Raw genomic sequence first — 23,255 nt, 5'->3', positions numbered from 1 at the left:
ATTTATGGACCTAACTGTAAATATGAATTTAGTGCAGATGTCATTTTGATACCGAACACTAGAAATGATGGCAACCAGACACAGATGCGGAAGTTATGGGAACAACATTGCATTGTGGGTGAAAATAACATGGTGACTTGTGTCTGAAATTGCACTTTATACATTGATTTTAGTGAAGGAAATTAATTTTATTTCTATCAGATGTAGAACAGGGCTGCCTGACTGGAGGCCTGGTGGGCTCAATGAGACCATCAATAAGATCTGAATTACTTCCAATTTGGTTAAGTGCTCTAACATGGGCTATCAATTTAGTTGCTGCACAGTGTCTCTTTGGCAGCCTTCCATTGGACAAAGGCATGCAATTGCAAATTCACAAGACATTATGTGGAGTCGTTAAAATATAGAACAAACGGCAGCAGTATAGGAAAAATGGCAAGTATACCGGCGGAATATGAAACATTGGCTTGCCATACAGGTAAAGGAAGATGTTTAAACCCTTCACCATGAGGCAGACAAACCAATAACACATTCATTAAAGAACATTACAAAAGTGAAAGTACTATCAGACATGGTATATAATGTATACAAATCCTTTAATAAATCGAAGGACAAAACAGAAACGCATTAAAGGTACCTTTTTCTCTGTGTTTGCCATCCCCTTCTGCTTGTCTTTACTTGATTTCCTTTAATATTAGAAAAAATTGTTTTGTCAAATTAGGGAGCAGATTTATCAAGGGTCGAATTGAAAATTAGAATTTTCTTTATGGTCAAAACTGTCAAGTTAGACTAGGGAGTTATTCAAATTCGATTTGAGTTTTTTTAAAAAAAATTGAATTCGATTTTGCAAGATTTATCATACTCTGGCATTTTGACTATTTAGCACCTAAAACCTGCTGAATTGCTGTTTAAGACAATGGGAGACGTCCAGCGATCAATTTGAAGTTATTTGCAGCCTTTTGGAGAAAAAAAAACTTGATTTGAGTTTGATTCGAGTTTTCGGGTTCACCAGACTTTTAAAAATGAGATTTTAATGATAAATTCCGATTGGAATAAATTCGACCCTTGATAAATGTGCCTCCCCGTGTGCCCAAAGTTTCCCCTCTAATCTAATGATGCACCGAACTGCTGAGGCAATAATACCGACTTCATACAAAAGGCACGAGGAGAGACAAGGGGGCAGATCCCCTAAAGGGTGAAGTGACTAACGCTAGTGAAAATTCGCCATCATGACATTTCGGAACTTCGCAGATTCCCTAATGGGCGCAGGCGTCACTTTGCTAGCGAAGGAGATAGACGCTAGCGTTGATTCGCACTCTAACGCCAGGGTGAATTTTCGCTCTGGTGAACAAACGTAACTCCAAAATTCACTAAGATGTGGATTTTACTGAACGTTGCCTCATTCTCCAGCTGGCGGACACGAAGATTCGTGGAGATTTAGTCGCCCGGTGATAAAATGCCTCTTCTTCGAGGCGAGTAATCTCCCCGAACTGCCTCCCGCCGGCGATTTAGAGTCTAGCCGGGTAGCATTCAGAGGGCTTCGTTTTCCGAAGTTGTCTGAAGTTTCCTTGTTAGGCAACTTCCGGGGACTTCGGAAAACGAAGCACACCAATTGCCATCCCGCCGACCATTTACATTCTAGCAGGAGGCAGTTCGGGGAGATTAGTCGCCCCAAAGAAGAGGCGATTTGTCGCTGGGCGACTAATCTCCCCGAATCTAAACATGTGTCTCTGCCTGTAGCCTCATATTATGATACATTAACTTACACAGATGGGCTTTATACAGTATATGCTGTTATGTTCATATAATGACTTTAACCCACCAATACCAAATGGCAATTGAGACGCACGTCTTTGAATGAGGATCCAGTTGCTGAGGCTTTATTGAAATACTCAAGAATATTAACAGACTTACAAACAACTGGCCAGAGCTTTGTTGCTCATCTTCTCTGACAAAGTTGCTGATGATATCTATCAGGAACACAATTGTGCTTGATTAGCGTTTCGGTCATTACAAACAATATTAATCAAGATTAATCAAGTAGGCACATACCCCAAGATTTATTGTTGGATTATCAATTGCGCTAATCTGGAAATTATAAACATCATTCCTAACAAGAGAAATCACAATAGGTTTTTAATGAACATTTTTGTATCAAGCAAGTATGGATATTATATAATCATTATTCCATATGTGTTTTTCATACAAGAACACTCAGGGTCAGGGCACACAGGCAGATTCGGGGAGATTAGTCGCCCGGCGTCAAATCTCCTCTTCTTCGGGGCGACTAATCTCCCCGAACTGCCTACCCTGCCTTCCCGCCAGCTAAAATGTAAATCGCCGGTGGGATGGCACTCGGAGCGATTCGTTTCCCGAAGTCGCCCGAAGTTTCCTCGTGCGGCAACTTCGGAAAACTTAGAATTTTCATTCTAGCCGGCGGGAAGGCAGGGAAGAGGAGTTTTGTCGCCAGGCGACTTATCTCTCCGAATCAGCCTGTGTGCCCTGACCCTAAGAAAGACCATGAATTTGCAAATGAGATGAAAGTGAGAGTTAAAACCAAGGCAATGTATATGACTGATCCAATTGCATTAATAAATAAAAGTAAAAAGATTTTAAAGACTCCCCAAGCAGAATAGCATTTTTTTTGTCTAGTGTGTGTGTTTTTATTAACCCCAGTAACAGGTTAAATATGTATCCCCTTTAAAATAAGCTGTGGTTAGCGTATGACTTACCACAGCTCCTTTGTCTTTGTCTGAAAATCTTTAGTGCTGTTCAGGTTGAAGCCTCTTGTTCTATTTTGATCCTAAACACAGAACACCGGATTGATTTTAACATTTGCTGAGATCACAATACAGGCTGTGTTTGAAATAAAAACCTTTCCTGCATTAATGGCCCACTAAGTACATGAAATACACACCCATTTGTACATTTGAACTGAATTTATCTCTATGAACTACAGAACATTTTTAGTGTTAAAAAATAAAATACTGCACTATTAATATCAATGATATCACACAACCTGAATAAAATACATCTGACGGTGTTTTAGTATTTATGGAAAATGAATGGCATTGCTTTACAGTCCATAAACATAAATGCCTTGTTACATTTATGTAACTAGGCAGGGGTATATCCATGATAAGTAGTGGTTGGTTTAGTAAATGCATATACATTACATTGATTGTACAGATATTACCTTGTTTGTGTGCAGGGAATGTTTATTGCTATTTTTCCTGAAAAAACACAATTAGAAAAGGTACAATGAGTTTAGATAGTATGAAAGCAAAGGCAGTACAGGTGTGGGATCCGTTATCCAAAAAACCCATTATCCAGGAAATTGAGAATTATGGAATGCACGTCTCCCACAGACTCCATTTGTTCCAAATAATTCAAATTTTTAAAAATGATTTTTCTTTTTCTGTGTAATAATAAAACAGTATCTTGTACTTGATCCACACTAAGATATAATTAATCCTTATTGGAGGCAAAACCAGCCTATTGGGTTTATTTAACGTTTACATGATTTTCTAGTAGTCTTGAAGATCCAAATTACGGAAAGATCCGTTATCCAGAAATCCCCAGGTCTCGAGCATTCTGGACAACAGGTCCCATACCTGTATTAGTGTAGAGAAGGAAGGGCATTGACTCTGGCCCCTCAGAATCACAGGGACCTCTTTCAGGAAAAACAGAGATAAAAGTAAAAGGACATAATAAACCTAGTGCCACAGGTTTCGGATCACATTTTCTCCACTGTCATATATGTACCATGTGACACAAGCTGGTCACAGAACTCCCGACCTGCAACTAACCATTCAGATTAAATAAAGTAGTAAAAGAACAAATCAAATGATGTTCTAGCTGTGACCGCAATCTTATGGCAGTTATGTCCGACAAACCGTGACAGTCACCCATTGATATCATCAGGCAATACATGCAGAGAAATTATCGTTAGCCAACAGAAATCTTCTAATCTGTCTGATTGACTAAACAAGCAATTACCATGGTATGAAAAATATTGGGACAATCTACACACGGTCTGATAATCATACAAAATTATTTTTTACACGACTTTATCTTTGCGTCTATGGCCAACTTAAAGGAGAAGGAAAGGCTAGAATTAAGTAAGCTTTATCAGAAAGGTCTATATGAAAACACCAGTAAACTCTCAAAGTAATGCTGCTCTGAGTCCTCTGTCAAAAGAAACACAGTATTTCTTTCCTTCTATTGTGTACTCATGGGCTTCTGTATCAGACTTCCTGTTTTCAGCATAAACCTCCTGGGCTAGGGCTTGAGCATGCTCAGTTTTCTCCTATCTCCATCACCCTTTCCCCCCTCCCTGTTGTAATCTGAGCCCAGAGCTATGAATGAGCAGGGAGAGACTCAAACAGGAAGTGATATCACACAAGCTAATATGGCAGCTGGTATCCTAAACAGAGAGAGTTTCTAGAGCTGTTTACTCAGGTATAGTAAAAGCATTATACAGAATAAATGTAGCATTCTAGCTTGCACTATTGTGGTTTTCCATTGCCATAATATGAATTGCTAAGAGCAAAAAACTAATTTTATTCAAGAGATTTTCAGGTTCAGGTTGGGGAACTACCATTATAAAGATATAACAACTATGTTTACATCTCACTATATACATCAGCTCCTCTATGCTAATATCCCACATTCGTTTTTTTTTATTCATGTAATTCTCTAGAGAATTTTTCCGGCTACATGGGGGAAAACAAGTCAAGTTTTTCTCGACCCCGCACATCACTAGTAAATATGCCTCTAATGGGGGAATGTAAGCTGTTTCATTAGCGACCATGTTTGCGTTCTTTTTGATCGATTACAGACCTCAACAACTTTCTTGAAACGTTTGCGACCAAATGGCTTTTGCGAACATTCGCAGTATATGTAATAAAATTTTGCCATCACAAAATGTATTTTAGGATTAATTATTTAACGAACCTCCAGCGCAGGTTTTAACACTTACCTTTGATTAGAGATGTAATATTCCCCAGCAAATGATTTTACATTGAGAACAGTGCTAAACATTAGCAAAAATGCCATTTTAAACATTGCTTGTGATTTTTAATTACATTCATCCTTGTGCTCCTAAAACTTACTTTCACTGCGCCTAAGAGTTGCTATTGAGGGTCACATGGTTGGACATCCCCAATTAGGATCATTTCTGTATTTTCCCAGATGGGGGGACCTACCCTTCTGTGTTTCCTCCCTTTCCACAGCCTAGCAGAAATAAAAAAAAAAGAGCAGTAATTTAAAGAAATACCTCTCAAACACGGTCTCTTCTCTTTTATTCTCCTCAGTCTCCCCGGTGTATTTTCTTCTGATGTTCTTAATGAACAAGTTGGCTGTGTCTGTCATCTCTTTAGGTTTTTCTTTCTGACAAAGGCATTTATGAAATACCGTATAAATTATTTGATTCGAAATCCAATTTATGATTGGAGACACCAGAAATTGTGTGCGTCTTTAGATATTTCTCTTAAATGGGTTGTTCATCTTCCAAAAACTTTTTTCAGTTCAATTGTTTTTTTAAATTGCTCCCCCGAAATAAAGACTTTTTTCAATTACTTTCCATCTTTCCAAAATCTAAGTTTAAAGTCCCTGTGTCTGATGTTTGAGTCTGGCAGCTCAGTAATTCAGGTGTAGATTCTGAACTGTTACAATTTTGCAACATTTGGGGGCAGATTTATCAAGGGTCGAATTTCGAAGTGAAAAAACTTCGAAATTTGACCATCGAATTGAAAATTTCTATACTCTAAGTTTTTTTAATTTAAATTTAGCTGTTTTCGGTCTAATTAAAATCGTTCGAGCGATCGTAGAAATCGTTCGAATCAAACGATTTTCAAAAAAACAAAAAACTTTGACTAAAAACTTAGCCAAATGTTGGCTATAGGTTCTAGGAGGTCCTCATAGGCTAAAATAGCAATTCGGCAGGTTTAAGGTGGCGAAGTGTCAGAGGCGAAGTTTTTTTTAAAGAGACAGTACTTTGATTTTCGAATGGTCGAATATTCAAAGTATTTTCAATTCGAATCAAAGTCGAATTTGTCCTATTCGATGGTCGAAGTACCCAAAAATTTATTCGAAATTCAAAGTTTTTTTAATTCGAAAATTCACTTCGACCTTTGATAAATCTGCCCCATACTGTAGTTGATACATTTCTCAGCAGCATCTCTGGAGTATTAGCAACTATTGTATCAATTCTAACAGCTGTCTGTAATGAAACACAGGGATTCTGCTCAGCAGGGACAAAGATAAGAAATGTATCAACTAAATGTATCCATTTAGAACAGTTTACAGGGTCGGCGACCCCCTCTCCCAGAGCTGCTTTAGAAGGTGAAAAATTACTCTTTAGACTTCAATATTAGAAAAACGGTCACACATAGAAAAAAGAAAGTAATTGGGAAAAGTCTTTATTTCTGGTGCTCTATCTGAAAACAACTAGTTGTTTGAAGGTGAACAACCCCTTTCATTTTTCACAAGAGAAAGGAATTTTCTGGTGTGCTAATTATACCATTTGAATAGTATTCAAAACTTTTGTAAACTGCGTTAGAAGGTGGATCCCTCTATCTTACCATGCGTTTGTCACAGCATTTCACAATGCCTGATTCTGATGATCTTTGATAAATCATCCCCTTCCTTCCACTGGGCTGGTTACATTTTTTAGCAGACGTTTCCTTTGCTTGAGTTGCGGATATTTCATTAGCTCTAGTGCTCTCCATTTTCAAATTTGTGTCCGGCTTGGAAACAAAGTCCTTTTCAGTATCATTCCTGCATTTAGCTCTTGTGAGGCCTTTAGATGGAGGCAGTTTGGAAACACTGGCCAGACCTTTCTTCTTATTTTTATCTGTATGTGCCTGTACATGCTGCATTTCTGTTTTGTTCTGTTTACCTGTTTGTTTTAGAGATTGCTCTCCTACAGATACTAATTGCTGCTTGACATGGAGACTGCTGATCTTTTCTACAATTAGACAAAAGTGAAAAGCACACATTCATAATTATAATTTTAAACACAAATGTTAGTCCAACACCAATCAACTGCACTGCCAGTGACACATTCTTATTTCATTTTCTCAAGATAGATGGGTTATTGACTGCTAAATATAAAAGACACGAGGACTAAATTGATTGACTTTTTTTGGAATAAAAGTGCCCATACAAGTAGAGATCTGATGGTCTGATATATAGTCTTGAATGTCCTGCCCAACTTTCTGTGCATATATGGTAGTTTGTCCTGCAGATTGCAGAAGGCCTGTCTAGCCTATAAAATAATATGCATCTGTATATGCATCTGCTAAAGACATGGATAATACATCAGCAGTCGGGATGCAACCAATCCACTATTTTGGATTCGGCCGAACCCGTGAATCCTTCGTAAAAGATTCGGCCGAATACCGAACCTGAATCCTAATTTGCATATGTAAATTAGGGGTGGGAAGGGGGAAACATTTTTTACTTCCTTGTTTTGTGACAAAAAGTCACGCGAGTTTCCTCCCTGCCCCTAATTTGCATATGCAAATTAGGATTTGGTTCGGCCAGGCAGAAGGATTAGGCCGAATCCTGCTGAAAAAGGCAGAATCCTTACCGAATTCCAAACAGAATCCTGGATTCGGTGCATCCCTAATCAGCAGTAATCTCTAAATTCTGTTTAGATCAGCTTGTTCAGACCATTGGCAGAAACAGATTACAGCAAAATAATCTTGCCATAAAAAGTACTGTTTAAAGACCGCTTCCATATTTACCTTGATTAGCAATATATCCAGACGATATGCTTACTCTATCTCTGAGACCTCTCCAGTTTTCCTGCTTTTTGTTCCTTTCTTGTTGATTCACAGATCTCTTAGTGACACCAAACAGTCTGTATGGAGAAAAGGAACAAGATGGTTTGCTATTTACAGGCAATGGTGTAACTAGTCATGGGGAAAAGACTACAGGGTTACTCTTTAAGAAGGGCAGAGGGGTGGTTCATAGTTCCCGTGAATATAAATATATTATACAGATGAGCTACTGAAATGCAATCTTGTAGATTAATATTTTGTTATGAGAGTATAAATAATCTGAAAAGACTCAAACTTACAAAGGTGGATCCTTTGTGGCACAAAATTGTGTGTCTGGCACAATCTCATTTGATTCATCTACAAAAATTAAAAACATGCATCTCAGATGAGTTCATCCTAAATGCAGCAGCTGCTGTTCCTAAAACGTTACTCACTTTCTGATTACCTTTCAGGAGTTTATTTATGTCTTCGGATGTATATGCAGCATCTGTATTCTCTGCACTGGATCGATGCTAAATATAGAGAGATAAAATGCAGTTTATGAAGATTGTTAATAATCCCATCATGATTAACAGAATTAATTCTAATACTTGTCATTACCTTTGGCAGTTTATGTGTTCTGTTGCTGCACGGAGACCCACCTCGGGTTTCATATAGTGGAAGAGTGTTTCTTTCAGTAGACCTTACCATTTCTAAGGGAGGTTTTATCCTAAGTTTCCTACACGCTGTTGAGAAAAAAGTTAAGGGGTTGTTCACCTTCAAACACTTTTTCCAGTTAAACTCAATTTTGGAAAAACGGTAAAAAATAAAAAATGGAAAGCAATTAAAAAAAGTCTTTCTGATGAACAATCTTAAAACTAGGGGGCCGATTCACTAACTTCGAGTGAAGGATTCGAAGTAAAAAAACGTCAAATTTCGAGTAGTTTTTTGTGCTCCTCGACTATCGAATTGGCGTAAATTCGCCTGAGTAGAATGATTTGAATAGATCGAGCGCAAAAACGCTGCGACTATTCGCCATTCGATAGTCAAAGTACTGGATCGAGCGCAAAAACGCTGAGACTATTCGCCCATTCGATAGTCGAAGTGCTGTCTCGTTTAATAATACTTCGACTGCCTACTTCGCCACCTAAAACCTACCGAATTGCTTTAAAAGCATATGGGAAAGTCCCATAGGCTTGTTTTCCAAGTTTTTGATCGAATAAAAAGGCATTCGATCGAATGAAAATCCTTCGAGCGAATATTCGATCGAGCGCCTATTCGCCTGGCGAATATTCGCCAATTCGAGTATTCGCCAGCGCGTAAATTCGCCCGAATTGCCTATTCGATTCCATTCCCCAGTCGAATTTCGAGGGATTTAACCCCTCGAAATTCGACCCTTGATGAATTTGCCCCAAAGTGTTTGGAAGGTGATCAGCCCCTTTAAAGTTATAGTGGAACTAAAAAACTTTATTATAAAAAATTATAAATAGCATGCAAAGTCAAAAAAAGGTTTAATTTCTGGTGTCTGTATCGCTTTAAAATAAAAGCACCATCAAAAACAAAAGAATGCAGTCTGACCAGTGAAAGGTTTATGTTGCTGAGTAGGCAGATTCCAATCTTTATGGTGCAAAGTGACTTTGGATTTGCAAGCGCCTGCTAAACAAGCTGGTTTTATCTAATATGTTAAAAAGCATGAGAAAGACTTAATCCAATGTAAATAAAATCAGCTACTTTTACTACCTATGCATAGATATTATACCTGAAGAAAAAACTTGTTAAAACTGGGTTTATGGGCAATCACAAACACATATATTATCTGTGTTCTGTAATAATGTTTTAGGGTAGGGCAATTGTCTAAAACAACAGTATAAATAGGTGAGATCACCCTGCGTCTGCAGTTATTCTGTGGCATACAGAATGTTAGTACATTTTGTTTTGGTGAGATGCGTTTTTTTCTACTGTTCTTTGACTCTGTGGGGCAGATTTACAAAGCTCGAGTGAAGGATTCGAATTAAAAAAACTTCGAATTTCGAAGTGTTTTTTGGGCTACTTCGACCATCGAATGGGCTACTTCGACCTTTGACTACTACTTCGAATCAAACGATTCGAACTAAAAATCGTTCGACTATTCGACCATTGGATAGTCGAAGTACTGTCTCTTTAAGAAAAACTTCGACCCCCTACTTCGGCAGCTAAAAGCTACCGAAGTCAATGTTAGCCTATGGGGAAGGTCCCCATAGGCTTGCCTGTGATTTTTTGATCGAAGGATATTCCTTCGATCGTTGTATTAAAATCCTTCGAATCGTTCGATTCGAAGGATTTAATTGTTCGATCGAACGAATAATCCTTTGATCGTTCGATCGCAGGATTTGCGCTAAATCGTTCGACTTCGATATTCGAAGTCGAACGATTTTAGTTCCTGGTCGAATATCGAGGGTTAATTAACCCTCGATATTCGACCCTTCTTAAATCTGCCCCTGTGTGTTCTGATTTCTGCTTGCCTTGACTTTGCCTCATTCCTTTCTTTAGTGCCAGTCCTACTGATTTCAATCAACAAACGGCTCGATACGTTTCTAGTTTAATTTACCGTTGTTTGCTGCTTTGTTTGTCTTCAGTTCAGTAGAAGCAGGAACAACCATTGATACTTCTGAAACTTTACTTTTAAGAGGAGTTGCAAACTAAAATATTATAATGACAAGACATAATTAATCATCTGCAAGGTGAGAACATCGGTATACTAGTGCTCTCTCCTGGACAATATTATGTATTACTGAAAGCCAGAATTATTCTGGAATGCATATTAGAGTGGTAATTATTCCTTAGAAAGACCAAATAAATAGCAGTAATTATTCATTAATATGGCACAATATATGCAACACATAAGTGATCATTTCCATTTCCGGCCAACTGCTACATATATAAATATTTTTTTAAATATATTTCTATATAGGTTGAGTGTGTCACACACATTGTGCACTTCATAAACATTAGTGAATCCACTTGCCTTTGAAGTGTTAAAGTCATGCTCATTGCTACATGTAGTTTGATGGAGGCTCTGAGTGGCAGAGGAAGGTTGGTTTTTCCCTGCAATGTCTCTGACATCTGTTTCAGTCACAGGCTTTATAGAAGAAATGGACCCTTGGCTTTCAGAAAGAAGGACCTTTAAGATGACAATTTAGAACAGGCATCAGTGGATACCGAGGTAGCTAGAAAATGTATACAATATCTTCTCTGCAATATTTTTAGAACTAGTTGGAATTTTGGGTGGTATGCAGGAGTTGCTGTTTCATACCACCCCCAAAACACACATTGCAAAATGGTTGATACTATAGATCCTGGGAAAAAAAAGGAAACACAATTTAATAAATATATGTGTTTAAACATTCTGGGTCTCCATGTTGGCTGGCCTAGAGCTCTGTACTTTGGTCCAAGTGCCCAAATCATACCTTTTTTATAATTAGCCAATCGCAGAATGCTTACTTACATAGTGTTTAATATAAAAGTGTTATTCACCTTATTTACTAAATTTTTTAGCTTTTTGTTTACCAGATGTTTATAACAACAACGTGAAGTAAAAGAGCTGACCCATCCAATTGCACCCTCCCATCCAATGACTCTGAAGCTCGTGTGAAGCAGCAATCAATTGAAACGTAACCTTTAATAAGTCATTAAAACCACAGTTTAGTATGCAACATTAAAATTAGGGTTAGGTATAGGAGACTGATTGACTAGGCAATCAATGGGTTGGAGGGGTAATGTGCTGTTGCGCTTATATTACTAAAGAGGGACTGTTAGTCAAAGGTGATCAAGTAATGCATTTACATCATCACCCTAATCAATCTGAACGTCGATGAGGTGTGCCACAAAATGCCCCACACAGTGCCAACCCCTTCACCCACTTCAGGATCCCTGCCATATGGGGTCAGGTTGAGCAGATTATACTCCTAGGTAGTAATGACCTGGAGTCGTCTCAATTCGTTCAGTATATTCGGTGTGCAGCAAGCACAAATAGTCAGAAAATACCAGAACCCTCGGATCATATGAGTCTCCAACCCCTTCACCCTCAATGAGTCCCCTCCCGATCCGATTTACCCAATCGCCCGTTCTATGTCCCTATCAAAGGCCTGCCTAACCGAAAGCTAAAATGCGCCTCAGATGTTTAGTAGATTTAGGTTGCTAGGGTGCCATATTCCAAAGAAACAAGACAGTGGTTTGAAACGGCGATTGGAAGTTGAATAGGGAGGGCATGAAATAAAAAAAATAAGCAATAAGAGCAGATCTTAATTTGCAAGGTCAGCTTTAGTGCCTCTTTTTCCCTTTCTCTACATCAGAAAATTTCAAATGATAGAAGTAGACATCTGTAGCTCAAGGACCTTCCTACTTAAAAGTTACACTGGCTTGAGGCTAACCTTGGTTACAGAAAACATAATGATGAATGACCATCAACCTTATGTTCTCTCTTGTAAAGAAGAAGTTGCTGCCCTCCCAGTATTAACATTAATGAAATATGCCTACTGCAGGTAAAAACTAATCTGCTTGCTTCCTCATCTGTGCAAAGAGCATATGCATACTCCATCATTCACTGGGATCAGCCACACTACAATACAGGTATATAGAACACTCTCAGAGGTAGTTCCATGCAGTTTAAATATTGAGCAGCAGCTCTGTAGACTGGTCACAGTCACAGTGGCTCAGTTGCCTGTGCTACATGCAAGTATACATGATGTTCAGTCACATATCAGAAGGATTTATCATTCCTGAAGTGTGACACACGCCATATTTTCATAATCTACACCGAGGCAGTTTACAGTTGTTTGAAAGAACAATTTCACAGCAACACAGTATTAAGGTGGAAATAGGTAGAGAGTCACATCTATTTATAAGAGTATACATAACATTTATAATAAAACATATCTGCAATAAAGAACAAGCCAAAGTAATTTTACCTGAGATCCACTGTCTTCAAATATGATACGTACTGTTGTTTCTGCTTCTGACACGGTTTGTTTTTTAATAAACCCCTATTAATAATAGTTAAGATTATTAAAGGTCACTAGCACCCAACAATCTTGTTTTATCATTACAAATGTAGTACAGGGTATATGGTAATTTCAACAATGAATGGTCATTTCAACAAAAGCTCTTTTCGGTAGGACCCGCTTTACCTTTTTTATGGGTTACTGGCTGTTTGTGTATGTAATCCTGTATGTTCAGTGAATACACCCATTGAACAATGCTGCGGAATATGGTGGTTTTTTAATGTTATTAAATGTGTCCCCAAGGGTTTCAAATGCACCTATCTCAGTGCAAAGGTTCTCTCTTCATTGACAAAACCAGTGTGCTCAGGCCCTCCTGGACTGTACAGTGAATTACCGCTTTGGGGACTAGGCAGGATATCCAAACTGCCACCAACCTCCTGCCTGCCCAGCCCCAATGTGGGAATTCAGGGGTCAGCCTAGAGAGAGAAAAACTGAAATCCTGAGAGTGCCACAGGCATAAATCTGTAAAAGCAAAAAGGATTTACCTTATCCTTATGTGCAGCAAACACTCTCCTAGTAGCATCCAAAATATCCAAAGGAGAACTGAAGTATATGCGTATTTGCTTGCCTTCATATTGACCAATAGCAATTGGAGCTTTCAGATCTACTGTTAGTAACTTGTTGTTGTCTACTTCTGTTCAAATAAAAAGAGATGAATCATTAACGAGGTTCAATTTGCAAAAATATAGGGACAACAAATAGTCAATGAATATGATAGTGACCAATTAAATACCTTCAATACTGTACACAATCACATCACTGTCTGTCATGCAAACTGTGTCCCACTGATGATCCTATAGGACAAGAATAAAGTGCTGACAATTATATATTTTGTATTATGTGGTGTTGGGGTGACTTACCCCTTTCGTTTGACGTGCACCTGAAATGAAACAGCTATACATTTTTGCCAAAAGCTGTTGCAACACCAGCAAAGCAATTATCTCACCTCTGCTGTGTCTGTTGAAACATAGAAGGAAATGCTTTGGGTTCCAGTATTAAAATCAATCCAGAATTCTTCCAGCTTTTCATCACATGGTATCTGGAGCTATGAGAAAATGCACAACCAAAATAATCTCAATGGTTTTGATCAGTGCAATTTTGTCACAAACTTGTGTAATCGCATTTATTTGCCTTATCATAAATATAAAAAATCAGCAATGTTTGGCCAACTTTAACTTTCTCCAAAAAATACATATATTTTCAATAGTGATCCATGTAGTGAGGGAAAGGTTGACCCAAAACCCACAAGTATGACAAGAGAATCCTGCATCAGAGCAGTTAGATGTGGGTAAGATATGGGTTGCAAGTGAGATTTGGTAGGACACTTTGCTGTACTTTTATGTAACATCTCTGCCTCGCTCCCATAACAGTAGCCAGCAGTCTTCTTTTATATATAGGGGCCCCTAGCACTCTTATACGTGGGTTACACGTTTTATCATGCACGACCAGGGCCCTGTCTATTCATGCCATTCACATAATAGCTGCAATTACATATATTACCTTGTGGTTGTTGAGATATGCAGACAGACAAGGCATGGTAACAACACTGTATAAGAGAAGAATGTTTATTAGACCAAGCAGAAATATGTTCCCAACAGTACTGTACATATTTTCTAGAAACAGCTGTACAATGTTCATGTTCTCAGTGATGACAAAAATCTGTTCTCTTGCAAATGCCTCTCTGACTTTAGAATAATTAAATAAAGAACACCAACTATAGTGGGAAACAGATCTAATGGAAGCGGGACATGTATAATAAGGATGTCTCAACTGTATCTAAAAGATTTTACTGAGACCACTGCAGTTAAAAGGGAACAAAAGGCATTTATCTGCTGAATTGTGCTTAGTGCAGGGGAATACTTATACTTTTATGGCTTTATGGTATTTCTCTGTACAGGTTATCAGCAAACTTAGGGGACTGTTCCTGCTGAACTGTGGTTAGTACAGGGGAATGACTGTGTTGCCTTAAGCTGGCCATAGACGCAAAGATACAATTTTCGGACCGCGTATGGAGAGTCCTGACATTTTTTGCCCCATGGAGATCGGTTATTTGGATGATCAGCCAGGTTAAAAGATTTCTTTCGGCTGACGATATTATCTCTGCATGTATTGCCATTCTGACGATATCGCTGTGAGCTTCCCAGTAGAGTTTGTCAGCCATACTTTCGCACGGTTGCTGTGACAGGCAGGACATCGGCTGGTTTGTTCTCTTTTCTGCTTTATTTTATCTGAATGGTTAGTGGCAGGTCGGGAAAGGGCACTGTAAGATCGTTTGGCCGATATGAAGGTAAAATCTGCACGTCTATGGCAACCTTTAGTTTTCTGGTATCTCTCATTAAGGGTTAAGAACAAACTTAAGTGGCTGTTCCTACATAATTTTTGGTATCTCTCTATGGGTGAAATTTACTAATGGACATAGTGACTAAGGCTGGTAAAAATTTGCGAGTGTGACGTCATTTTGGAACTTCACCAATTTACTAACTCGCGTAACTTTGCTAGCGAAGGCGATAGACTCTAGCGGTACTTCGCACCCTTACGCCAGACGAAGTTGCGCTCTGGCAAACTAATGTAACTACGCTAATTCACTAAGATTGAGATTTGACTGAACGTTACCTCTTGCGCCAGACTTGCCTTTGCCAACTCAGACCAGGTGAAGTGCAATACAGTAGATAGGACTTGGTCAGAAAATAGCTGAAATTTTCTAAGTCCCAAAAAACACTGGCGTCGTTTATTTTTTACAGGGTGATAGGCTGCAAAAGATTGTCATTTTTTTTTGGGGTACCTGGCTTCCCCCCTACATTTCCTAACATATGGCACATAAACTATACACTGGGCACATGTGTAGGGCAATATAACAACTCTAGTTTATTTTATTAAGGTTCCCTGGGCTTGTGTCGTGTAATGTATTTGCTGCAACATATATGTACATTTAATTTTAACTTCCTGTTATATGCAAATTAGCCAACGCTAGCATAACTTCGTTTTGCTTTCCACAGTAATGCTATCACAACTTCGGAAGCGTTCGGCACCCTGGACGAAACTTCGGATTTTCGTGAATTAGTGTTGTCCTGGCGAATCTACGCCTGCCGAAGTGTTGCAATGTCAGCGAAGCAGTCGCTGGCGTAATTTAAGTAGATTTGCCCCTATATAGGCTACGACCAAAGTTTGGTAGTTGTTCCTGTATAACTACTGTATGCTTAGCACAAGAGATTTCCAGTTCTAGCATAGTTTCGTCTTACCTATTGTGGATGCATATTCTCATTTAGTAAGCACAAATTAGCAGACAAAGTTATTGACAATGGGCACTACCAAAAATAATTCAGAAGGATTGTGGTTTTGTCCAAAATAAAGAGCTTTATATTAAATTATACATTCTAAATTATGACATGTTTGCTTGGTTATGACTTTATTTTTCTCCCCTGTCACTGCTTGTTATCTTTGGTGTTAAAGGAGAAGGAAAGCTACGGAGGCATTTTATTGCCAATAGATGCTATATTTATTCTGTAGAATGTTTTACCATACCTGAGTAAAAAGCTCTAGAAACTCTCTGTTTGTTTAGAATAGGAGCTGCAGTATTAATGTGGTGTGACATCACTTCCTGCCTGAGTCTCTCCCTGCTCTGGGCTCAGATTACAGTAGAGAAGGGAGGGGTGGGGGAAGAGGAGCAAACTGAGCGTGCTCTTGCCCAGGGCTGAAGGCAGGAAGTCTGATACAGAAGCCCATGAGTACACAATAGAAGGAAAGAAATGCAGTGTTTCTTTTGACAGGGGACTCAGAGCAACATTACTTTGGGGGTTTACTGGTGTATTTAGATGGACCTTTCTGATAAGGCTTACTTAGTTCTAACCTTTCCTTCTCCTTTAAGGATACTTCTGACTTATTAGGCATACATTGACATTTTGTGCCTTACTTATGGTAGTCTGTATAGCAATCATCTCTTCATCATATTGATCATAAAACCTCTGCTGAATTAATTCCCTATGAAATGTTTTTTTGCTGTGTGGGGTTACTATATGACTCCTGAATCATAACAGTTTTTATGTGCACATTACATTTACAACTAGTCATTACAAGCAATATAAGGGTCAGGGCACAAAGGCAGATTTGGGGAGATTAGTCTCCCGGCGACAAATCTCCTCTTCTTTGGGGCAACTAATCTCCCTGAACGGCCTTCCCGCCAGCTAAAATGCAAATCGCAGACGGGGTGGCACTCGGCGTGAATCGTTTTCTGAAGTCACCTCAAGTTTCCTCGTGAGGCAACTAGCCGCGACTTTGAAAAACGAATCGCGCTGAATCCTGCTGGCGATTTGAATTGTAGCCGGTGGGAAGCCAGTTCAGGGAGATTACGGTAGTCGCCCAGAAGAAGAAGAGATTTGTCGTCCGGACGACTAATCTCCCTGAATCTGCCTGTGTGCCCTGACCCTAAATTTTAGTAAAAAGCAGTCAGTTTACCTTTGTTTGTTTCCCAAAATTCCATTGATCAGATTAAGGAATTTCCTACAGTCCTATAAAAGTAAATAAGATGGTTACAGGAAAATTGTTTTCCTTTTGTTAACCTAAGAAGAATAGAACAACCAGACGTACAGTTTCAAATTCAGAATCCTTTATTCCTTTGAATGCTTCAGAGACAAATTCCATGGGAAACCACAAAGTAGCGAGTTCTCCTCTTTGTGTTGCTGATGCCATTCGGCACAAAGCTTCTGTGATCGCCACTTGCAAATCATAATCTGTAATAATGATTTCCTCTGCATTATAATCTGTTACTGAGCACAACCACAAGGCAAAAACTGACTTACACATAACAGAACAAAAACAAGGGCCTTTCAATTATATAAAATGATGGAGGGTGGAGAGCTGGTCTTTTTTAAAAAGAGGTTTAGAGAATGAAGATGCTGCACCAATGTATACTATTTGCTGGAACGGATAAACAAAATACATTTCTGATAACGGTGGTTAAAGGAACAGTAACACCAAAAAATGAAAGTTTCCTGAAGTAATGAAAATGTATGTGTAAACACTTTTCATTCAGATTACAGCATTCAACTGAAGATAATCAAGATTCTGTTTGTTGCTTTTTGGAGAAAAGTAGTAAAGAATGTGTAAAGTAACTTACCTCCAATATCTAATATTCTCCTAGCCATAGATGTCCTAAAAGAGAAGTATAATTTAACTTATTGTCACATATATGACAACATATACAGTAGCTGATTACTATTTAAAGTACATTAGAGGGCATTATAGAAATATGCTGTGATGGCACATACTATTAGTGGCTTGGATGATTTCTTGGACAAGCATACTATCAAAGGCTAAGAATCATCCAAGCCATTTGAACTTTGCTTTCATTTTCTAACTAGTTCATTGGTGATTTGTTACTGCTGGTGCCAGCAGTGTTGCAATTTGGCACCTATGTTAGTACAGGTATGGGATCCGTTATCCAGAAAACCAATATCCAGAGAGCTCAGAATTTCAGACAGGCTCCATTTCATCCAAATTTTTAAAAATGATTTCCTTTTTCTCTATAACAATAAAACAGTACCTTGTACTTGATTCCAACTAAGATATAATTAATCCTTATTGGAAGCAAAACCAGCATTTTGAGTTTATTTCATGTCTATATTATTTCCTAGTAGACTTAAGGTATGAAAATCCAAATTACAGAAAGATCCATTATCTGCAGTACCCCAGGTCCTGAGCATTCTGAATAACAGGTCCCATACCTGTACAGGTATAGGATACTTTATTTGGAAAATCGTTTTATGGAAAGCTCCAAATTACAGAAGTCCATCCCCCATAGACTCTTTTTATCAAATAATTTAAATGTCATTACCTTAAGTTGATTTCCTTTTTCTCTTTAATAAAAAGGCAGCACCTTGTACTTGATCCCAACAATTAATCTTTAATAGGGTAAAATCTTATTGGGTTTAATTTATTATTTAGTAGCTTAAGGGTCGGGGCACAAAGGCAGATTTGGGGAGATTAGTCTCCCGGCGACAAATCTCCTCTTCTTCGCAGCGACTAATCTCCCCGATCTGCCTTCCCCTGCCTTCCGCCGGCTAAAATTAAAATCGCATTGGGGCAGGCACTCCGAGTGCTTAGTTTTTCAAAGTCGCCCGTAATTGCCTCACAAGGAAACCATTTTAGCCGGCGGAAGGCAGATCGGGGAGATTAGTCGCTGCGAAGATGAGATTTGTCGCCTGGTGACTAATCTGCCCGTGTGCCCAGACCCTTAAGGTATGGAGATCAAAATTACCGAAAAATCCCTTATCTGGAAAACCCCAGGTCAATAGCATTCTGAATAAATTGTATCATACCTGTAGGTTTTCTCTTACATAAAATAATGGAAAACTGCACAAACTGGTTCTGGACAGCAAGTTAAACATGATTATTTAGGCATGCTGTATAATGTAATTATAGTACAGTAGCAGTGATCCCATAATGGTATTGCTTTAAGCTACTCTGGCTAGACACGAGTATCGTGTAAAATATGCTGGATGGGTAGCCAGAGGTCATGTACAAACTACTTTGCAATGTCTGGCTGCCCTCACTGGCACTCAGGAATGTAACCCAGCAGCCCCTCGGTTGCATTTATACCCATCCTCCCCACTACTAAGTATAGCTGATACTGTAGCACAACAAGCAGGACATTCTTCACACAAGTCATAATAGACTTTTAGCAGAGAGGCCTTTGTTAGACCAGAATTATCAGCTAATAGCAATGCATGTGTAATCCTGGATCCATATAAGCACAAATTAGTTAAACAAATACAGGCGAATATCCAGTAGTGGTAATAGTGTAGTTTCGGGTTGACTTATAAAAAATAAATTGGGGGTCCAGGTGCACAAGCCCCAGATCTTCAGCTTGTGGGAGGCAATAAATGCAATGTCATTTTCGTTGTGGGACTGGCACAAACTGGACTTTACTCCAATGTTTGATGCAATTTAAAAGTATATTTTATTGAACAAAAAAATGTCAAATGTCTAAGGCTACATCATTTGAGATGTTTTTTGTTCAATAAAATATAATTTTAAATTGCATCATGCATTGGCGAGAAGTCCGGTTTGTGCCAGTCCCACAACTAAAACTACAAAGCACAAATTAGATCTGTTTTAGGGGATTAATTAAACAGCTAGACATGTACATATTGTGCTGATCACACTGCATCCAGCAGAGCTGTACAACCCAGAGCCCTGCTGCTTCTTATACTTAAGGTGGCCATACACGGATAGATCCGCTCGTTTGGCGATGTCGCCAAACGAGCGGATCTCCCTCCGATATGCCCACCTTGAGGTGGGCAATATCGGGCTGATCCGATCGTGGGCCCTAGGGCCCAACGATCGGATCCTAGCGTTCACCAAACGGGCGGTCGGATCGCGGGACCGCATCAACGAACAGATGCGGCCGCGATCCGACGGGATTTTTAATCCCATCCGATCGAGATCTGGCCGACTTTCGGCCAGATCTCGATCGGGGAAGCCCGTCGGGGGCCCCCATACACGGGCCAATAAGCTGCCGACACGGTCTGTCGGCAGCTTTTATCGGCCCGTGTATGGCCACCTTTAGTTACCCTATGGGAAAAAATCCCATACTCGTTTGATCTTAAAAGATAATGCATACTATGGATATCTATATCAAAAACATACAGGCAAGTTACTGGCTCATAATAAAACTGTCCCTAGTGTGTGCATGTGATGGGGACCTTAGATGGAAATGACGATGCCGTAGAATGCATTGATGCTATATAAAGGATTATAATAAAGCATATTTCAAAGTATAATCTCTGCAGAATGTCTGCTTTCGTGTATTTGGGTCGACCTCTGCTCCACTGAATGTGATTATACAGAAGCAGATCTTATTTAAAGCAACAGAGTGGACCTGCTTCTCTCCACCTGAAAAAATACACAAAAAAACAATCCATCGGCCCTTGGTCTAAAGCAGTGATCCCCAACCAGTAGCTTGTGAGCAACATGTTGCTCTCCAACCCCTTGGATGCTGCTCCCAGTGGCCTCAAAGCAGGTGCTTTTTTTTGAATTCCAGGCTTGGAAGCAAGTTTTGGTTGTATAAAAACCAAGGGTATTGCCAAACTGAGCCTCAATGTAGGTTGACAATCCACATAGGGGCTATCAAATGCCAATCACAGCACTTATTTGGCAGCCTAAGAACATTCTTCATGCTAGTGTTGCTCCTCAACTCTTACTCAACTTTTACTTCTGAATGTTGTTCCCAGGTTCAAAAGGTTGGGGATCCCTGGTCTAAAGGAAGAATATATTCCCTTTTCAACAAAAGGGCTTGGGCAGAACATACTTTTTGGTCTTCACTCTTCACCTATGTGCTTTGTTATTTCTTGACTTATACAGGGGAATCAGGAAGAGTACAGCTACTCCATGTTTAGTAATTGTAAGGTAGATACACAAACAATCCCTCTATATAATGTCACTCTGTATATCTGTTTACTGGAAATATTTACCTCGCAAGGACCAGAAGAAGAGTAGCTTTAATGTTCCTGTGTGCTCTATTTAGCTTACTAAATACTAAGCTTACTAAATAAAGATCCAAATTATGGAAAGACCCATTATCCGGAAAACCCCAGGTCCATAGCATTCTGGATAACAGGTCCCATACCTGTAGTAGAAACAAAAGCAACTGCTGTGTGCTTCTAGCAACCGTAAATTCGTAAATAATCCCTACGGCATTATATACCGCATCTGTATATGCATACTGATACAGAATTTCTGTGCCTTCACACACCCAAGTCGGTCACTCTGGCTCTTGCAGCAGTAGGACTACACATTCCCACAGAAGACATTTTTGACACTGGGAAATGAAGAGATTAGTAGATAAAAAACAAATAATAATTAAATCACCCTCAATATTCAAATTACTTGGTTTGCTAAATTCATATTTGTTGCTCACCAATGAAGTCGCATGCCTGCATTTTATCATTGGGTACTAGAGAAAAGGTAGTGAAACAAGAATATAATTACATGGCAGAAGTAATCTCTTCTGTGACAAGGATTGTGTTCCTGGCACCCACAGGCATGGTGTCCAGCATTAAATTCAGCTTTCGTGCTGCCTGAAAAACAAACCCACAAAGTGAACTGTATAAGAAACTGTTTATAGTGTTATAATACACAAAAGCCATGAATATCTTGCAAATTATATCCTTAAAAACGGTGATTAGTGATGATCAGTTATAAACGGTGAGTAGTGATGTTATTTTTTGTCATATGACTCACTAAAACTTGTGTATTATAAAGTACCCCTTGTTGGAAAATATGAGGATATTAGAAGTAACCTCGGAGTTCCATGACCTGTATGTAAGGAATAAACTTTACCCTGGTGGTCCAGTGGCTGTCCCTGGTGGTCTAGAGGGCGGTGGAGTCCCCCGCCATGTCTCCAGGGGGGCCGCCCGCTGCATGCATCGTTTCCTCTTCTGTGCCGGCTCTCCCATGGCGCGCGCGGCTGTACACTATTGGGTTTATGCGCCGGGGTGCTGGGTGTACTGGGTTTATGCGCCGGGGTGCTGGGTGTACTGGGTTTATGCACGTACAAGTGCTATTGCTACTTGTACTCTATTGATTTCCTGGTTATTGACCCTTGCTTAGCCTGACTATTCTGAACTCTGTATCCTGACCCTTGCCTGCCTGTTTATCCTGAACACTCCTAGCTGACCTTTGCCTGTCTGACTATTCTACGCTCTCCAATCCTCATTCAGGCCTGTCTGACTATTCTACGGTCTCCAATCCTGATTCCGGCCTGTCTGACCATTCTAACTCTTAGCTCGTCCAGAACCTGTAGCTTGGCTCCTCTCTTAGTAAGACCTGGCGGCATCCAATTGTCCGAGGGGTCCTCCCGAGGTGAAAAGGCGGCTGTTAAAGGCAGAAGCAAGAGCCGAGACCAGGGAGCTTAGCACTGGTTCTGGATTTAGGGTGCCGTTCGTGACACATATGCTATATACATCTGTACCACATTTGTTTAAGCTCTCTGAAATACACACTGACCTTACAACAAATATTGTATATTTTGATATTGTATATTTTAGACACTTACCTCTTGTTTAATGAAGATATTTATTGCAGTGTTGGATATTAAGGAACATACCCTGACAAGAAAATGTTCCAGTATTTGCATTTTTCCTAAATAAATAAGGATATTCAGAAAATGAAAGATGCTCTTATGCACTTGCTTAAATAGAACTTGCTTTTAACCTGTATATTTGGAATGCAGTAAAATGCATAATTTTGCATTATATTAAACCCTCTTCTAAAATCTGACAGAATATATAAACAAACATAATGTGCATAATAACATGTCAGTGTAAGGATTAATACCTATTTTGTACACCAAAATGTCAGCAACATTTCTCTCATTACAATAAAATGGCATGATTTCAAAGATTTGCATTGAGATTAGCTACGGCTTGAGGATTCACTGAAACCAAATCTTGCAAAA

The 23,255-nt window shown here is 39.2% G+C and overlaps 2 protein-coding genes across 6 annotated transcripts in view; one reads left to right on the top strand and one right to left on the bottom strand.

The window, feature by feature from the left end:
- LOC108702630 (protein FAM217B) overlaps nt 1-23,255 on the top strand; it is a 70,501-nt gene that overhangs the window by 22,311 nt on the left and 24,935 nt on the right. The gene's annotated exons all lie outside the window — the stretch shown is intronic.
- LOC108702633 (synaptonemal complex protein 2-like) overlaps nt 1-23,255 on the bottom strand; it is a 60,152-nt gene that overhangs the window by 24,547 nt on the left and 12,350 nt on the right. For 4 of the 5 annotated variants that reach the window (XM_041578163.1, XM_041578159.1, XM_041578160.1 and 1 more), the window contains exons 7-29: nt 22,854-22,939; nt 21,788-21,876; nt 17,916-17,950; nt 17,387-17,529; nt 17,255-17,307; nt 14,303-14,348; nt 13,749-13,847; nt 13,536-13,596; nt 13,288-13,436; nt 12,710-12,784; nt 10,768-10,923; nt 10,351-10,441; nt 8,385-8,509; nt 8,230-8,296; nt 8,084-8,141; nt 7,749-7,864; nt 6,582-6,967; nt 5,276-5,388; nt 3,194-3,230; nt 2,730-2,800; nt 2,050-2,107; nt 1,912-1,967; nt 635-683 (exon numbers count right to left, since the gene is read on the bottom strand). In XM_041578163.1, coding sequence (XP_041434097.1) covers nt 635-683; nt 1,912-1,967; nt 2,050-2,107; nt 2,730-2,800; nt 3,194-3,230; nt 5,276-5,388; nt 6,582-6,967; nt 7,749-7,864; nt 8,084-8,141; nt 8,230-8,296; nt 8,385-8,509; nt 10,351-10,441; nt 10,768-10,923; nt 12,710-12,784; nt 13,288-13,436; nt 13,536-13,596; nt 13,749-13,847; nt 14,303-14,348; nt 17,255-17,307; nt 17,387-17,529; nt 17,916-17,950; nt 21,788-21,876; nt 22,854-22,939 — 2,219 coding nt within the window. The remainder of the gene's footprint in view (nt 1-634; nt 684-1,911; nt 1,968-2,049; nt 2,108-2,729; nt 2,801-3,193; nt 3,231-5,275; nt 5,389-6,581; nt 6,968-7,748; nt 7,865-8,083; nt 8,142-8,229; nt 8,297-8,384; nt 8,510-10,350; nt 10,442-10,767; nt 10,924-12,709; nt 12,785-13,287; nt 13,437-13,535; nt 13,597-13,748; nt 13,848-14,302; nt 14,349-17,254; nt 17,308-17,386; nt 17,530-17,915; nt 17,951-21,787; nt 21,877-22,853; nt 22,940-23,255) is intronic. The other variant, XM_041578162.1, reaches the window with a different exon arrangement.

Source organism: Xenopus laevis, chromosome 9_10S (assembly GCF_017654675.1).
Source record: "Xenopus laevis strain J_2021 chromosome 9_10S, Xenopus_laevis_v10.1, whole genome shotgun sequence".
NCBI classification, from domain to species: domain Eukaryota; kingdom Metazoa; phylum Chordata; class Amphibia; order Anura; family Pipidae; genus Xenopus; species Xenopus laevis.
Note: the sequence above shows the minus strand (reverse complement) of the source record. Positions and strands in the feature narration are given on the sequence as shown.